Below are 14,622 nucleotides of genomic sequence, written 5' to 3'. Positions count from 1 at the left end.
TAAATGAACGGCCAGAATGCATTAAAAAAATTCTGTTTTCAGTTGAAAACAGTCTTGTGTAAGCGGCCCCTAAGTTAATAACTAATGATTTTTTACAACGAAAATGAATCAATTAAAAACGTACTTAAGCTAGAAAATGACTTTCTTCTAGAGCTGATGTACAGCCAAAACAGTCTTTGTTGCATTCATCTACAATTTGTATTGTAAAAATCTCTATTGTTACGGTAGCTGTTTCAGAGGAACGAGAGTAGGATCCAGATGCAGTAAACATTTATTCAAACAAACATAATAAAAGTAAATCCAGGCAAAACTGAAAAATACAGACATGGGAAAGGAAGGCAAACAAAACTGACAACAAGCACACACATAACATCCATAGAAGCACAACACCAGACAAAGAACATGAGAAACTCTGAGGTATATATACGCAAGGGGTGATAGGCAAACAAGACACACCTGGGAACAATCAGGAGCTAATCAACAAGAAAAACTACAGAGGACTACAAAACATGGCACAAACCAGGACATAACAAAATTCCACACAAGACAAGGGATACACAAGACAGGAATCATGACAGCTATATAAATGAAGGTGACTTGACTTGACAAAGGGAATGATGGGAAAACACAGCCCTCTTGCTCTCTATCATTGATATCACAAAGTTGCACTATTCGCTAAACATGACTTGCTATGACGGTGTTCTACGATCAGTCTAGACCCTAGAGAAAATCTGTAAGATCTTTGAAGTTGGGCGGTTACTAAGCATTTAAAGTCATTGTTGGTTGTTTAAAATATTTGATGGATGAACTCATGACTCGACTTATTTATTTAATAACACGCTGTCAATTTTGATAAAACTTGCAATGTTATGGACATCGCCATTTTTGATACTGTCACTGAATGCAGTTGCGAGTCTGGAAAATGTGCAGGCTAATATTAAGCGGCGCTGCCATACTAGCCATTAGCATCTGCTCTAGAGTTGTGTTTTGTGTGAAACATGACAGAAAACCTGTTCTCAGTACTTTTGACTGGAAATCAGTCATTCTCTGATCAGTCGTGACAAAAAAAAAATGAGTCTTAGGTTTTGGATAGTAATGATTCAGGTGTAACCAAATCAATCGGAAGGAATTACTATCCAAAACCTTACAAAAACCTCAAAAGCTTCCATCATTACTAGAAAGTAGGGCCGTGACATTAACGCGTTAATTTCGATTAATTAATCTGAGACAAAATAACGCGTTAAAAAAAATAACGCAGATTAATCCATTCCGTATTGACCTTTGAACCTGGAGCCGTTCTAGCCACAATTCGACTGTAAAATGAAGGAGGGAGACGAGAACGCGCTGGCGCTGCCTGGATCATTGATTGGAACATTTACTTATAAAAAACAGCCGGCATTTCAACGTTGATTCACCGGTGAACGTAAGGGACCAAGGTCGAATCAATGTTGGATTATGTTTCGATTGTGCAAAACGAATCAACGTTGAAATCGTGACGTTGTTTCATTGTTGATTTCGTGACGTTGTTTCACCGTCTCTTCTTTCAATATGGGTGAATAAAGATTGTATGTCGACGTTGTTGAACCAATGATGAATTATGCTTCGGTTTTGCAAATTGAATCAACGTTGATATCGTGACGATGTTTCACCGTATTACCTTTCATCATGGGATAATGAGTCATGACAATTCTGACTGAATTTGTGATTAACTGTACACTAAAATATTGTTAACTGTCAAATTACTTGCAGCAATGGCTTAATTAAACACATTTAATAAAAATATAACACATGCTCAAGATTGTAAAACAAGTTTTATTCTGAAAAAACAAAAGTCTAAAAATACTTTCTAAAACAGATGAAAAACATCTCAAACTTTAAATTTCAGCATTTTCGAAGTAATGTTAAAAACCTGTAAAGCAAGTGTAAATAATGTTTATAATTTAATGTTTAATATCAAATGTATAATTTAATAATGTTCAATAATTTAATAATGTTCAATTGTATTGTATTGATTATTTGCTAGGCACAATTATTTCAATGCTCACCCTTTGAACATTTGAACATTATTTCAATAACATGTTCAACACAATTATTTTTAATTGATTGACAGCCATAATTTATATGCAATTAAAATGCGATTAATTTCGATTAATTAATTACAAAGCCTCTAATTAATTAGATTAATTTTTTTAATCGAGTCCCGGCCCTACTAGAAAGTTATCATGATGTTCACTTTAGAATACTGATCCAAATAATTAGTAATTCCTTTAGACGGATGTAGTAACACTTAAGTCATTCATTACATAAAAATCTTACAATATTTCAGTCATTACTAGAGTTATTATGTTTTTCACTTAGAATGCTGATCCAAATAATTAGTAATTCCTTTGGATGGATTTAGTTATTCTTGAGTCATTACTAGTGGGTTATTATGACCTTCACTTCAGAATGAATTATACATTATTCACATTAATTATGAACCTGAATATAGAAGTTCTTATTATATGTCAACTACCAGTCATCAGAGTATTTGTAGACTGTTGGCTTAAAATCTGCTAACACTTTATTGTGATGTTCCCCATCAGGCATACTGACTGTAAGTACGTCAATTTATCCTATCAACCCCAACCCTATCCCTAACAGTCTATAAATACTCACCTAAAACTCTTATGAGAGGTAGTTGACATGTAGGTGTAGTGTACCGTTATTTGTTGTCAACAGAATGTCTAAAGTTTAACCCTAGAATTTAGTAGAAAATAAATAGTAATTCCTTGAGCCAAATGGCACACTCAATTGTCACCCTGAGACACACAAATATTGACTCTGGTATACAGACACAAATGCATTGGTGGACAAACTATGTGTCTTTGAGGACGCAATTAGAATTGTTACATTTACAGTCCATGTTACAGTAAATTCAGCAATCCACCATTAAAGTGGATGATCAATAACCTCAAATGACATAAAAGTTTCACTACACCCTTTTCATTTTTTATGTCCTTTTTCCAGTCGCAAGGTGTAAATTAACATATCGTTCTGGCAGATGTTCAACTATTGTGACGTTCCCTTGATGAACAGATAAGACACAAACAGATGTCACAGGCGTTGTAGGCGATGATTGACAAGGATGCCAAAGAAAAGTTATATTAATAAATACATTATTAAACAAAGTACTGCAAAGTCAAAAAAATTAAATAATAATTGTGTAAATTAAATAATTTCAACCAGAACCTGTGGTGAAAATCTATGAATCACTAATGTCACTTCCTGTTTCCCCTCAGACGATGAGTGGCCGTTTTTTCCCTCATCAAGCTATCAAAACTGATGCAGTTCTCAGTCTGGACGAGGACTCGGTTCTGTCCACCAATGAGGTGAGAAATCACACATTCATGCATTACTATAAAGGTTAACTGAAATGTTAAGGAATATCATATGGTCTTCATGGTTCTGTCATTCAGAATCCCAAACCTTCATCAAGTGACAAAATTGACATTATAATTGAAATATAAATATAATATAAATATAATTATCATTTTGAAATAGCACTTCTCACATACATTGCAAAGTAAACTACTTATTTCAGTGGAGTTTTAGCTTGTTGCCAAGCTAATGGCTTCATGGTCTCTTTCTCTCTCACACATAAACATTCACTCTCTTAGGCTATGTCCACACTATAGTGCGTTTTTGTTTTGACACACTGTTTTAAAATGAAAACGATCGTCGTCCATAACGGCGTTTGCACCTCGTTTCAGAAAAGATCTCTGTCCACACTACACGACCAAAAATGCATGTCTCATGACCATTCATGCACACTTAGGCAAGCGCATAAAAATACTGTATTACATACAATGTAAACAGTTGCCGATTACTCTAGTAATAGCTTGCCTCTTGCGCATGTAGGCAGCTGCAGTATTATCCTAAAATATGCAGCGTGTAATGCCGGGAACACACTTAACGACTAGCTGAAACATTTTTAAGACTGAACTGAACATATTTACAGACTGTTTCTAACGACTGGAGCAGATCTGAAACACCAACTGTGAACACGGATTGAACGCAACTGTCTCTGGCGCGTTTTGGCAAGATCAGTCGTACGTATCGAATTACATTCATAATCGGCCTTACAGTCGTTAAGTGTGTCCCCGGCTTTACTGCACAATCACTTCTAAAAAGGAAAAAAAAAGTCAGCAAAGCTTGCAGTTCCGTCTCCATGTTATTGTTTACACGGTTGCCGAGGCTGGTCTGTTGTTGTTGTTTTTCTGGAGCGTAATGGCAAAGGCTATAGAATAACACAAGATGCATCACTCGTATTGTTTTAAATGGGGAAAAGTGCAACGCTCAATATGGCGGAATAAGTCCCGCCTTCTAAATAAGAGCCAGTCACCGATTGTTAAAGTAATCGCATCACTGCAGCTGCTGTTAGAAGCTCCGGTTACTAAACTGTCAGGTGCGTTTCCACTGCACATGCGCATCAGCTTGATCCAGCCTGAAAATTTTTGTTTTCTGTCATGATTGGAGCGTTTAGAAACAAAATTTATGAGACAGTTGTTGTCAAATTTCATTGGTAATTTCAAAAATTTTAATCGTAAGCTTGGTGAACAGTTTTCAAACTAAAACGAGGTCTGCAGCGTTTCCAAAACTCCAAAAGTTTTTAAGGGTTGAAAACTCTGGAGTAGTGTGGATGCTAGGCATAACCGTAGCAAAAGTTTGGGGTTTTAAAACGAAAACGCACTAATGTAAACGTAGCGTCAGTTTACTCCCTCTGTCCTGTCTTTTTTTTCCCACCTCATTATATTCTCTTTTATTCAGTGGTATTTGTGATGCTGCATGTATTGTCCATTGCTGGCATATTTTGTGTTTGTACTGCACTTTGTTAATGTCAATTCTCTGTCTTCATTTTCCCTGAGAGAAGAGATGATATTTGCACACTGCAGCATCAGCAGCCTGCTGGGCTCATTTTTAATTTCTCTCAGCTGTATAATTTAATCAGACAAAAATATGTGCTAGACAAAGAAAAGAGAAAGAGAGAGAGAGGCCATCTCTACTCTGATGTCCAAACTTACAAAAAGATGTTGGTATGCGTCTGTATCCTGATCCTGGTGAGAGGCAGGCCTGGGTCATTTTCAAAATATGGTGAATTTCTGACTTAATGCTTTTGATTTCAACTTCAACTTCATAAAAGCTGATGGTAAATATTTGTTAACATCATGCACAACTGAATTTACTAAGACAGTATCAAAAGCATTTCAAAACGCAATTGATTGCACTAAATGCATTTACCTTTAAATCATATTTTTCCATGTACACTGAACTTGACCTTGAAGTACAGTACTTTTATTTTCTTTCTTTTAGTATTTTACTTATTAACAATAAAAAATTAAAATTTGTATAAATTGTTTATTTTTTCAGGTATGTTTTTGAAGAAAGCAATACAACAGAATAGAGTCAAGCATATTTTTGTTATTTAATTACAGTTTTTTATACAAATAGATAATTATTTTAATTAGAATTTCTTTCATTTGAATATATTTTTACAACCTCATCATTTGTAACGTTCAGGACAATATAGAGTGCAATATAGAGTGCTTTTTTTTTAATTCTATAGAATGATAGATTTTATTTGGGGTTTGTCAGTTATGTTATGTTTCATTGTGTTTTGCACTGTGACCCATTTTCACACTGTGTCTGATTTGTCATTTAGTTCACCTGTCATCTCATTAGTTAACTCATTAGTCCCTGTGTATTTATACCTTGTGTTCTCCCTCATTCTCTGTCCGTTCTCGTTGATTTTTGGTTGTGTATGTTGGAGTTACCTCTCTGATGTCTCTGAGTTTGTCATTAAATACATTTATATAGATGTTCCTTTGTCTTCGTGAGTTTACACAACCTACAGAAACCAAAGTTTCTTTAATATTTAAATTGTTTTGGTAACTGAAAAGTCAAGGGACGTGTTTGACATCATATTTGAGGAAAGACCAGTATTTACACTGACCATGGTGTGAAAATAATCATCAAATAACTTAATTCGAACATGCTCCTAACATGTCACAAAAGTGTTTTAATGTAATTTACTCTTGCTTTATATAATCAGCCAAATTTAAACTGGTTTAATTTCCTGTTTAATTAAAGATTCACAAAGAATGAATTGCACCATGATAAAATGTATTGGTTCAGCACCCGATTTACTAAAGAAATTATGTTGAACAGACACATGATATCGATACAAACATATATAAATAGTAGCCTATAATTCTATAAGTGTCATTTAATAATAATCTCATTTTTAATCTCATTTTATGAAACAACAAACTTCTTGTTCAAATGGTCCCTTTTGGCACTAGCAATTTCCTCACCTTGCTAGTTACCACTGCCATGATCGCTCGAAAGTGCACTTAAACATTTCTTTTAGAGATAGCCTAAACCAATTTCATTTACCACCTGTGTTCATTTGTTGGTAATAGCTCAATGCAAATTGCCTAATTTACATTAAAATGAGCTGGTTTTTGCTTAGTATTAGTAGACTGTTAGGTTATGGTTAGTTGAATAAGTTGACGTGCTTGCAAAGTTACTTCCAAACAGTGTACTTCCAAAATGTATATTGGGGATCATCAAAATAAAGTGTTAGTAGATATAAGCAGGCTACTACACTGATTTTTTTTTTTTTTCAATAAGTCAAATCAAGTCAAGTCACCTTCATTTATATAACGCTTTTAACAATATGAATTGTTTAAAAGCAGCTTTACAGTGATAACAGGAATATTACGGTAACAGAGATTGTTTTGGCTTTACAGCAGCTCTAGGATAAAGTTATTGTCCAGCTAAAGTTAGTTTTGATTGATGAAGTAAAATAAAAGTTTTCTTTTGCACGTTTTAGCAAGCATATTTTTACGTAAAATTCACATATGGAATTAAGAAAAATCTACTTAACTAAGTTAAGTAAAATTAACAAAGAAAATAAGAAACTCTAGCTTGGTCATTTAAAGTTTGTTGAGTAATTTTTACGTAGTTGAAGTTTACTGTGGACAACATATCTACATAATAGAAGTTATTCTGTACCTACTCGAACACAGATCTCAATACTTGGTACACAGTACACATGGATCATTTTTGAGAATGAATGGCTCATTTTGAGTAGACAATTAACTCCAGATGTCACAAAACAGCAAGTGTCTAAACCTAACAAATAAAGCAATGATAAAACAGTGTAAAACAGCTGGAAAACAGTGGGAAATGCAGTGCATGATGGCAACACTAGTATCAGAAAGTTGAGTCAGTTTTCTTAATTTTATAACGTTGATATTTACGCTTGAATTTCTACAATCTTAAATTGAGTACTAATATAGAATGTATACTTTTTTTAATTATTGCCGGAACTAACTTATTCAGGTTTGAAATTACATTTGTTTTTCTGTAGTATTTACTTCACCACAGAATCATTTTTATCAGTGGAATACTCTGAGAGTTAGTTGACATGTAGTGGCAAAGTTACTTATGTCTATATAGAAATAAAGTGTCACAGAATAGTTTAATGTTTCAAAGACCTGAATGATATTCCAGTTTTCCAGCAAATTGGCCAAATCTGGAGTGATTATTATTTAAAAGGATTATAAATGTTAACAACTATCATTCCTCGAGCTGTGATATGCAAATCAGTCTGGCTGCTGTGCCAATTCACAAAACATGGCTGCACCATCTGGCAAAGATGTTTCAGGCAATGTGAAGTATTCTGGGATTTATTTATTCTCAGACAGACAGGGTGCTGTGATGATTAGAGTGTCGTATGTCTAAGTTTGATTAAGGCTGAGATGATCCAAAGGCCAGAAAGGATTTGTTGGCAACGCAAGGATAATTCTCCCTTTGCAGTTTACAGGTTGTAGGGCATTTTCTAGGTAAAAACAAAAGAAACACATTTTTTGGCCAGCTTTCCTGGCAGAGTCTATGGGAATATGAAGCTTGTTTGTAAATTCCTAGGCAGGGATTGGAGAAAAACAATGTGGGAATTAATCTTGTGAGGGAATGTACATTGCAGTTGGATCTTGAAAGATTGTGTTGATCCTCTGATGGTGCAAGTCTTATTATGTTGAATCATCCAACAGTAGAAGTTAGCAAAATCACGACTCTCTGACACTATCCTAATTCCAGGGGGAAGTTTAAGGAAAGAAAGATAAAAATTATTTAGATTTATACAACTGTGAATCTTGTATGAGACAGAGAATTGTTTATCATGTGGCCATACAATTACAAAGATCCGTACACCTGCCTGTAGTTGAGAAAAGTGATCATAAAATGGTATAAAACCATTAGTCATAAGTAAAGGTTAGTCATGAATTATTATGTGCCAGAAGCAGTGGGGTAAGTTGTACTATATATATGAATGAATTTCCTACATCTAGCTCACTATCACTATTAGACTCAGTGGCACAACTTATAAGCTTTGCATATATATATACAGTGAGGAAAATAAGTATTTGAACACCCTGCTATTTTGCAAGTTCTCCCTCTTAGAAATCATGGAGGGGTCTGAAATTGTCATCGTAGGTGCATGTCCACTGTGAGAGACATAATCTAAAAAAAAAATCCAGAAATCACAATATATGATTTTTTAACTATTTATTTGTATGATACAGCTGCAAATAAGTATTTGAACACCTGTCTATCAGCTAGAATTCTGACCCTCAAAGACCTGTTAGTCTGCCTTTAAAATGTCCACCTCCACCTCCCTCCTATCCTAAATTAGATGCACCTGTTTGAGGTCGTTAGCTGCATAAAGACACCTGTCCACCACATACAATCAGTAAGAATCCAACTACTAACATGGCCAAGACCAAAGAGCTGTCCAAAGACACTAGAGACAAAATTGTACACCTCCACAAGGCTGGAAAGGGCTACGGGGAAATTGCCAAGCAGCTTGGTGAAAAAAGGTCCACTGTTGGAGCAATCATTAGAAAATGGAAGAAGCTAAACATGACTGTCAATCTCCCTCGGACTGGGGCTCCATGCAAGATCTCACCTCGTGGGGTCTCAATGATCCTAAGAAAGGTGAGAAATCAGCCCAGAACTACACGGGAGGAGCTGGTCAATGAACTGAAAAGAGCTGGGACCACCGTTTCCAAGGTTACTGTTGGTAATACACTAAGACGTCATGGTTTGAAATCATGCATGGCACGGAAGGTTCCCCTGCTTAAACCAGCACATGTCAAGGCCCGTCTTAAGTTTGCCAATGACCATTTGGATGATCCAGAGGAGTCATGGGAGAAAGTCATGTGGTCAGATGAGACCAAAATAGAACTTTTTGGTCATAATTCCACTAAACGTGTTTGGAGGGAGAAGAATGATGAGTACCATCCCAAGAACACCATCCCTACTGTGAAGCATGGGGGTGGTAGCATCATGCTTTGGGGGTTTTTTTCTGCACATGGGACAGGGCGACTGCACTGTATTAAGGAGAGGATGACCGGGGCCATGTATTGCGAGATTTTGGGGAACAACCTCCTTCCCTCAGTTAGAGCATTGAAGATGGGTCGAGGCTGGGTCTTCCAACATGACAATGACCCGAAGCACACAGCCAGGATAACCAAGGAGTGGCTCTGTAAGAAGCATATCAAGGTTCTGGCGTGGCCTAGCCAGTCTCCAGACCTAAACCCAGTAGAGAATCTTTGGAGAGAGCTCAAACTCCGTGTTTCTCAGCGACAGCCCAGAAACCTGACTGATCTAGAGAAGATCTGTGTGGAGGAGTGGGCCAAAATCCCTCCTGCAGTGTGTGCAAACCTGGTGAAAAACTACAGGAAACGTTTGACCTCTGTAATTGCAAACAAAGGCTACTGTACCAAATATTAACATTGATTTTCTCAGGTGTTCAAATACTTATTTGCAGCTGTATCATACAAATAAATAGTAAAAAAAATCATACATTGTGATTTCTGGATTATTTTTTTTATTTTTTTTGATTATGTCTCTCACAGTGGACATGCACCTACGATGACAATTTCAGACCCCTCCATGATTTCTAAGTGGGAGAACTTGCAAAATAGCAGGGTGTTCAAATACTTATTTTCCTCACTGTATATATATATATTAGTACAAAAATGGTATAATAGTACTATAAAAATCTGATGATGTTGTAAGGTATTATTCCATTTCAGTGTTACAAGCGGGGAGAATTCATCCAATCACAATCAGATGTAGAAAGCTTCTAATTTCTAAAGTTCATTACACAAAGCTCAGTGTGTGTTTGAAACCTGCTCTTCATAATTCAACAAACTGATGTTTTATTAACTGCAGCTAGTACATCTTTACCTCTGCCTGGCCAGAATATCCACTTAACTTTTATAGTGGTACAAGATTACAGAACCCGTATTACAAAAGTTTAATGAGTCTCAGTTTCAGTGTGGAAGCTCTTGTGGCTTTAGACAAATCCAGCAACATTTGGAAAGAAGCTTCTACTCGTTTCGCACAGTAATCTGCCACAGTAATTGCCCTTTAAGCGTTTGAGAGGGTTTTAATTGAATAGTGCTGAGATTGTGAGAATATGGCATATTTAGCAGTAGCAGTTTAATTTTTTTTAAGACTGTGCAGCGCTATGGCTCCACGGAATTGATAATTGCATTGTTTCAACTCATTAACTAGCTTATTAAAATGGGAAATGTAATATAGGGGTTGAGTTTTTCTTGTGCGTCAAGCATCATTAGACTGTAGGTACATGTGTGGTGTAACAGCGGCAAAGCAGAGCCCATGGGTTATGATGTCTGTGCTGCAGTTAATGGCCTGAAGAATTGACCAGAAAGGGTAATAATTGTTATAGTACAATGACAGAGTAATATAAATTACAGCATTAATCTAGTGTGTGCTTATTTCCACAGGTGAATTTGTGTCTTTATCTATTGTATGTTTGTTTTCCCATTTTGTCTTTATTGCACTTCTGACTGTATGTGCGCTTGCCACAAATGTTAGCATTCCCATTCATCTCAATTGGATCCCCAATTTTGCTTGTGGGAACTCAAGTTTTGGAGAGTGTTTAAAAAAATAAAAAAATAATTAAGTCAATCATCTGAGCCACAAAATTCATGTGACTAATTACTCACTCCAGCCCTTTCATACAATTGACTCTAAACTTGCATTCAGATCCGCCTCCATCCAATCAACAACCGATGGATTGAACCAATTCCCCACCATACCTTTTTTTCTTTTACGACAATGTTTCACTTGGATGTGCGTCACAATATGAAAGAAAACATGGCTCTGGCTCAACATGGCTCTGGCGCATGCTCTGCTGCGACAACACAGTTTCCGAACGCGTCTCGTCCGAGCGTCCGTACGCGTCTCGTCCGAGCTCCACGGCTTGTCTAAGTTCTGTCTAAAGTTTGTCTTGTCTCGTCTTGTGTCCCCGATTTGTCGACTATGGCAAAAACTCTTACATTATTGATTGTGCTGGTGTTTACAAGACAACTGTTTATCTGCGACGGCCTTACAGTGCAACCGGTGATAGATGGAGAGTTACTCACCTACAGCCAAGAAGACCTGCTATCATTACGGGACTCTCCGCCAAGTAACATCAAGCCCGTGGCGGCCGTACCCCCGGAGCTCCGACCCAGAAAAAGGGGCAAACGGGGAGGAATCCGAAGCAGGATAAGAAGATGTCCCTTCAAACCACCTCTTCCCTCCATCATCCTGGCAAATGTCCGGTCCCTCCGCAACAAAATGGACATGCTACATGCCCGATGCCGTCTGGAAAGGGCCTTCAGAGACATCTGCATTATCGCCTTGACCGAAACCTGGCTGGACGAGGCGATCTCTGACAACGAGGTAGCCCTGGACGGCTTCACCATCATAAGGTCGGACAGAACGGCTCAATCAGGGAAGACGCGAGGGGGAGGTGTCTGTTTTTACATCAACGACAGATGGTGTACTAATATCAAAATCCATCAAAAGATATGTACACCCAATCTGGAGATGTTGACTGTATCACTGCGCCCACACTATCTCCCCCGTGAATTCCCCACTGTTGTGTCTAGCTGTGTTTATATCCCCCCAAACGTTAACACCAAGACAGCATCTGAGCTGGTGGCTGAAGAGGCTAACTCGATGCTTGCTAAGTACCCGGGGGCTCCGGTGCTTATCATGGGGGACTATAACAGCTGCAGCACATTGATTAAGAACGCAAACTTTTGTTGAATTTATGAGAAATCTACAGACGCAAACAGACAAAGTGTAATAAAATAAAGACCTAAATGTGTATTTCTGACCTTTTTTCAACACAAGTCTGAAAGAAGACATGTTATTGAAGACAAATATCCCCAAATCTCAAAATTGACCAGTAAAAAAAAAAATATGTTTTTGCCTGCCGTGTCTCGCCTTAAACTCCATTAGATAATGTGTAGCTTGTAGCTTAGAAAGTTATAGTTCCCATTCAGTCAGTAACGTTCGACATTACATCCAATCACCTCCAAGTGGTAACAAAATGAGCAAATGAACATTGGCCAGTGAGATTTGCAAGCCGGACCCTCAGCCAGAAGATGTCCACTCTGGTGGGCCAAGAATATCAACTATGATTGGACCTGGCTAACAAAATTCACTTTCCTCTTCGGCGACACTGTCGAGGACTTTGCCCAACAGTTCTCGGCAGTCCAGAAGCAGACGGAGGCCATAAAGCACATCCTGCCCCGGTGTGACTCTGCCACCAAGATGCCACGGGCTGGCCCCCAGCCTGTTCGCCTGCTCGGCGGAACAGAAATAAAACGGAACTAAAGATTCTCCACATTCTACCACTCGTACGGCGCTTGGGAGCTTGGCTAGTCCTTCCCGTTGGCTCATTCGCACAATCAGACTCGGCTATGCGATTCAGTTCGCCAGGCTTCCCCCCAGGTTCAGCGTCCATATATACATATAGCGCCCTGTTTACCTCTGTGGCAGGCAAGGACGCCCCTCTCCTGCGAGCGGATATTGCAGTCTTCCTAACGAGATGAAGTCAGGATTTTACAGTTTGTACTTCATTGTACCCAAGAAAGGCGGGGGTTATGGCTAATCGTTGATCTGCGTGTCTTGAATCGGGCCCTTCACAGGCTCCCATTCAAGATGCTCACACAGATCTCATGTGCATTCACTCCCAGGATTGGTTTGCAGCGATCAACCTGAAGAATGCGTACTTCCATGTCTTGATTCTTCCTCGACACAGACCGTTTCTACACTTTGTGTTCGAGGGTCAAGCATATCAGTACAGGGTCCTACCCTTTGGGTTGTCCCTGTCTCCCCGCGTCTTTACTAAGGTTGCAGAGGCTGCCCTTGCCCCAGTCAGGGAGGTGGGCATTCGCAATCTCAACTATCTCGACAACTGACTCATTCTGGCCCAGTCTTGGGATCAGTTATGCGAACACAGGAACCTGGTGCTCAGGCCCCTTAGCCATTTGAGGCTTCGGGTCAACTGGGAAAAGAGCAAGCTCTCCCCCGTGCAGAGCATCTCTTTTCTCTGTGTGGAGTAGGACTCGGTCATTATGACAGCATGTTTAACCATCGAGCGCGCACAGTTGGTGCTGAACTGCCTGAATACTTTCAGGAAGAAGACAGTGGTTCAACTGAAGCAATTTTAGAGGCTCCAGGGGCATATGGCATCCGCAGCCACGATCACGGTGCTCGGATTGATGTATATGAGGCTATCACACAGAGCTGTCAACAAAATTGAGCCCTTGGTTGGCCATGAGAAGACAAAGGCTGTCTCCAAACAGAGGTTGACCAACTGGATAGTGGATACCATTGCCTTGGCATTCCCCTGACGGTAAACCTGTGTCTTTCCCTGTGTGGTTCTGCTCTACCCTGTCTCTCCACCGGTAGTAGCCCTCCCTGGCTAGGGAGGACCTACCGCAGAGATCTTCCATATGTAGCACTGCCCCACGGGTCAGTCCCTATGTGTAACCTCCACACGTTTACTTCCTTTGGGCCGGGTGTGGTCTCCGTAGTGTTCCCCTCCTTTTGGATTGGACACGTTTCCCCAGCGTTGTGGTCATGGCTGAAAAACAATGGGAACTGAGTTCCAGTGCACTCTTGCCTGGGGTAGGAAGAGCAGCTTCGACCATCCCCAGAGTAAACCCTGTCCATTCCGTCCCCTTCGGTATGGAGGACTACCTCCTTGGGCTTACATGTGGCGCTGGGTATGTTATGACATAGTGAGAGCAGTTGCCAAAAGGGTACACGGAAGCTTGCCAGCATCTGCGTCTCCAACACTCGCAACACAGTTCAGTGGCTATGGCGCTTTTCCATAGGGACCCCATGACGTCAGTTCGATGTAACGTCGAACGTGACTGACTGAATAGGAGAGTCTAGGTTACTAATCTAACCCCCTTTCCCTAAAGGAGTGAACGGACAGGGCCTTGCACATGACATGCGAGGGAAAATAAATAAATATCATGGCTACAATAAAAAATGTGTTTCTAACGACTTATTAATTGACTAAAACAAAGGAATTGATTAGTACAGCATGGCCAAGTTTACCTAAAAAAAGGGAACAAAATAATATGTTGTGGAAACGAATTCGTAACTTTTAACTTCTTTTTCCCCACGTCATGTTTGTCTTGATTTGAAAGTGACTCCTGTGTGAGTGATGCTTAATGCATCATTTCAGTATTGACCTTT

General features: G+C 38.9%; 1 protein-coding gene across 1 annotated transcript in view; it reads left to right on the top strand.

Moving 5' to 3' along the window:
• LOC311305386 (exostosin-1) overlaps nt 1-14,622 on the top strand; it is a 361,957-nt gene that overhangs the window by 326,497 nt on the left and 20,838 nt on the right. Inside the window, exon 8 of the mRNA XM_084433068.1 lies at nt 3,282-3,371. Coding sequence (XP_084289194.1) covers nt 3,282-3,371 — 90 coding nt within the window. The remainder of the gene's footprint in view (nt 1-3,281; nt 3,372-14,622) is intronic.

Source organism: Rutilus rutilus, assembly GCF_951802725.1.
Source record: "Rutilus rutilus genome assembly, chromosome: 15".
Lineage (NCBI taxonomy): Eukaryota > Metazoa > Chordata > Actinopteri > Cypriniformes > Leuciscidae > Rutilus > Rutilus rutilus.
This window is presented reverse-complemented; position numbering and strand designations above follow the sequence as displayed.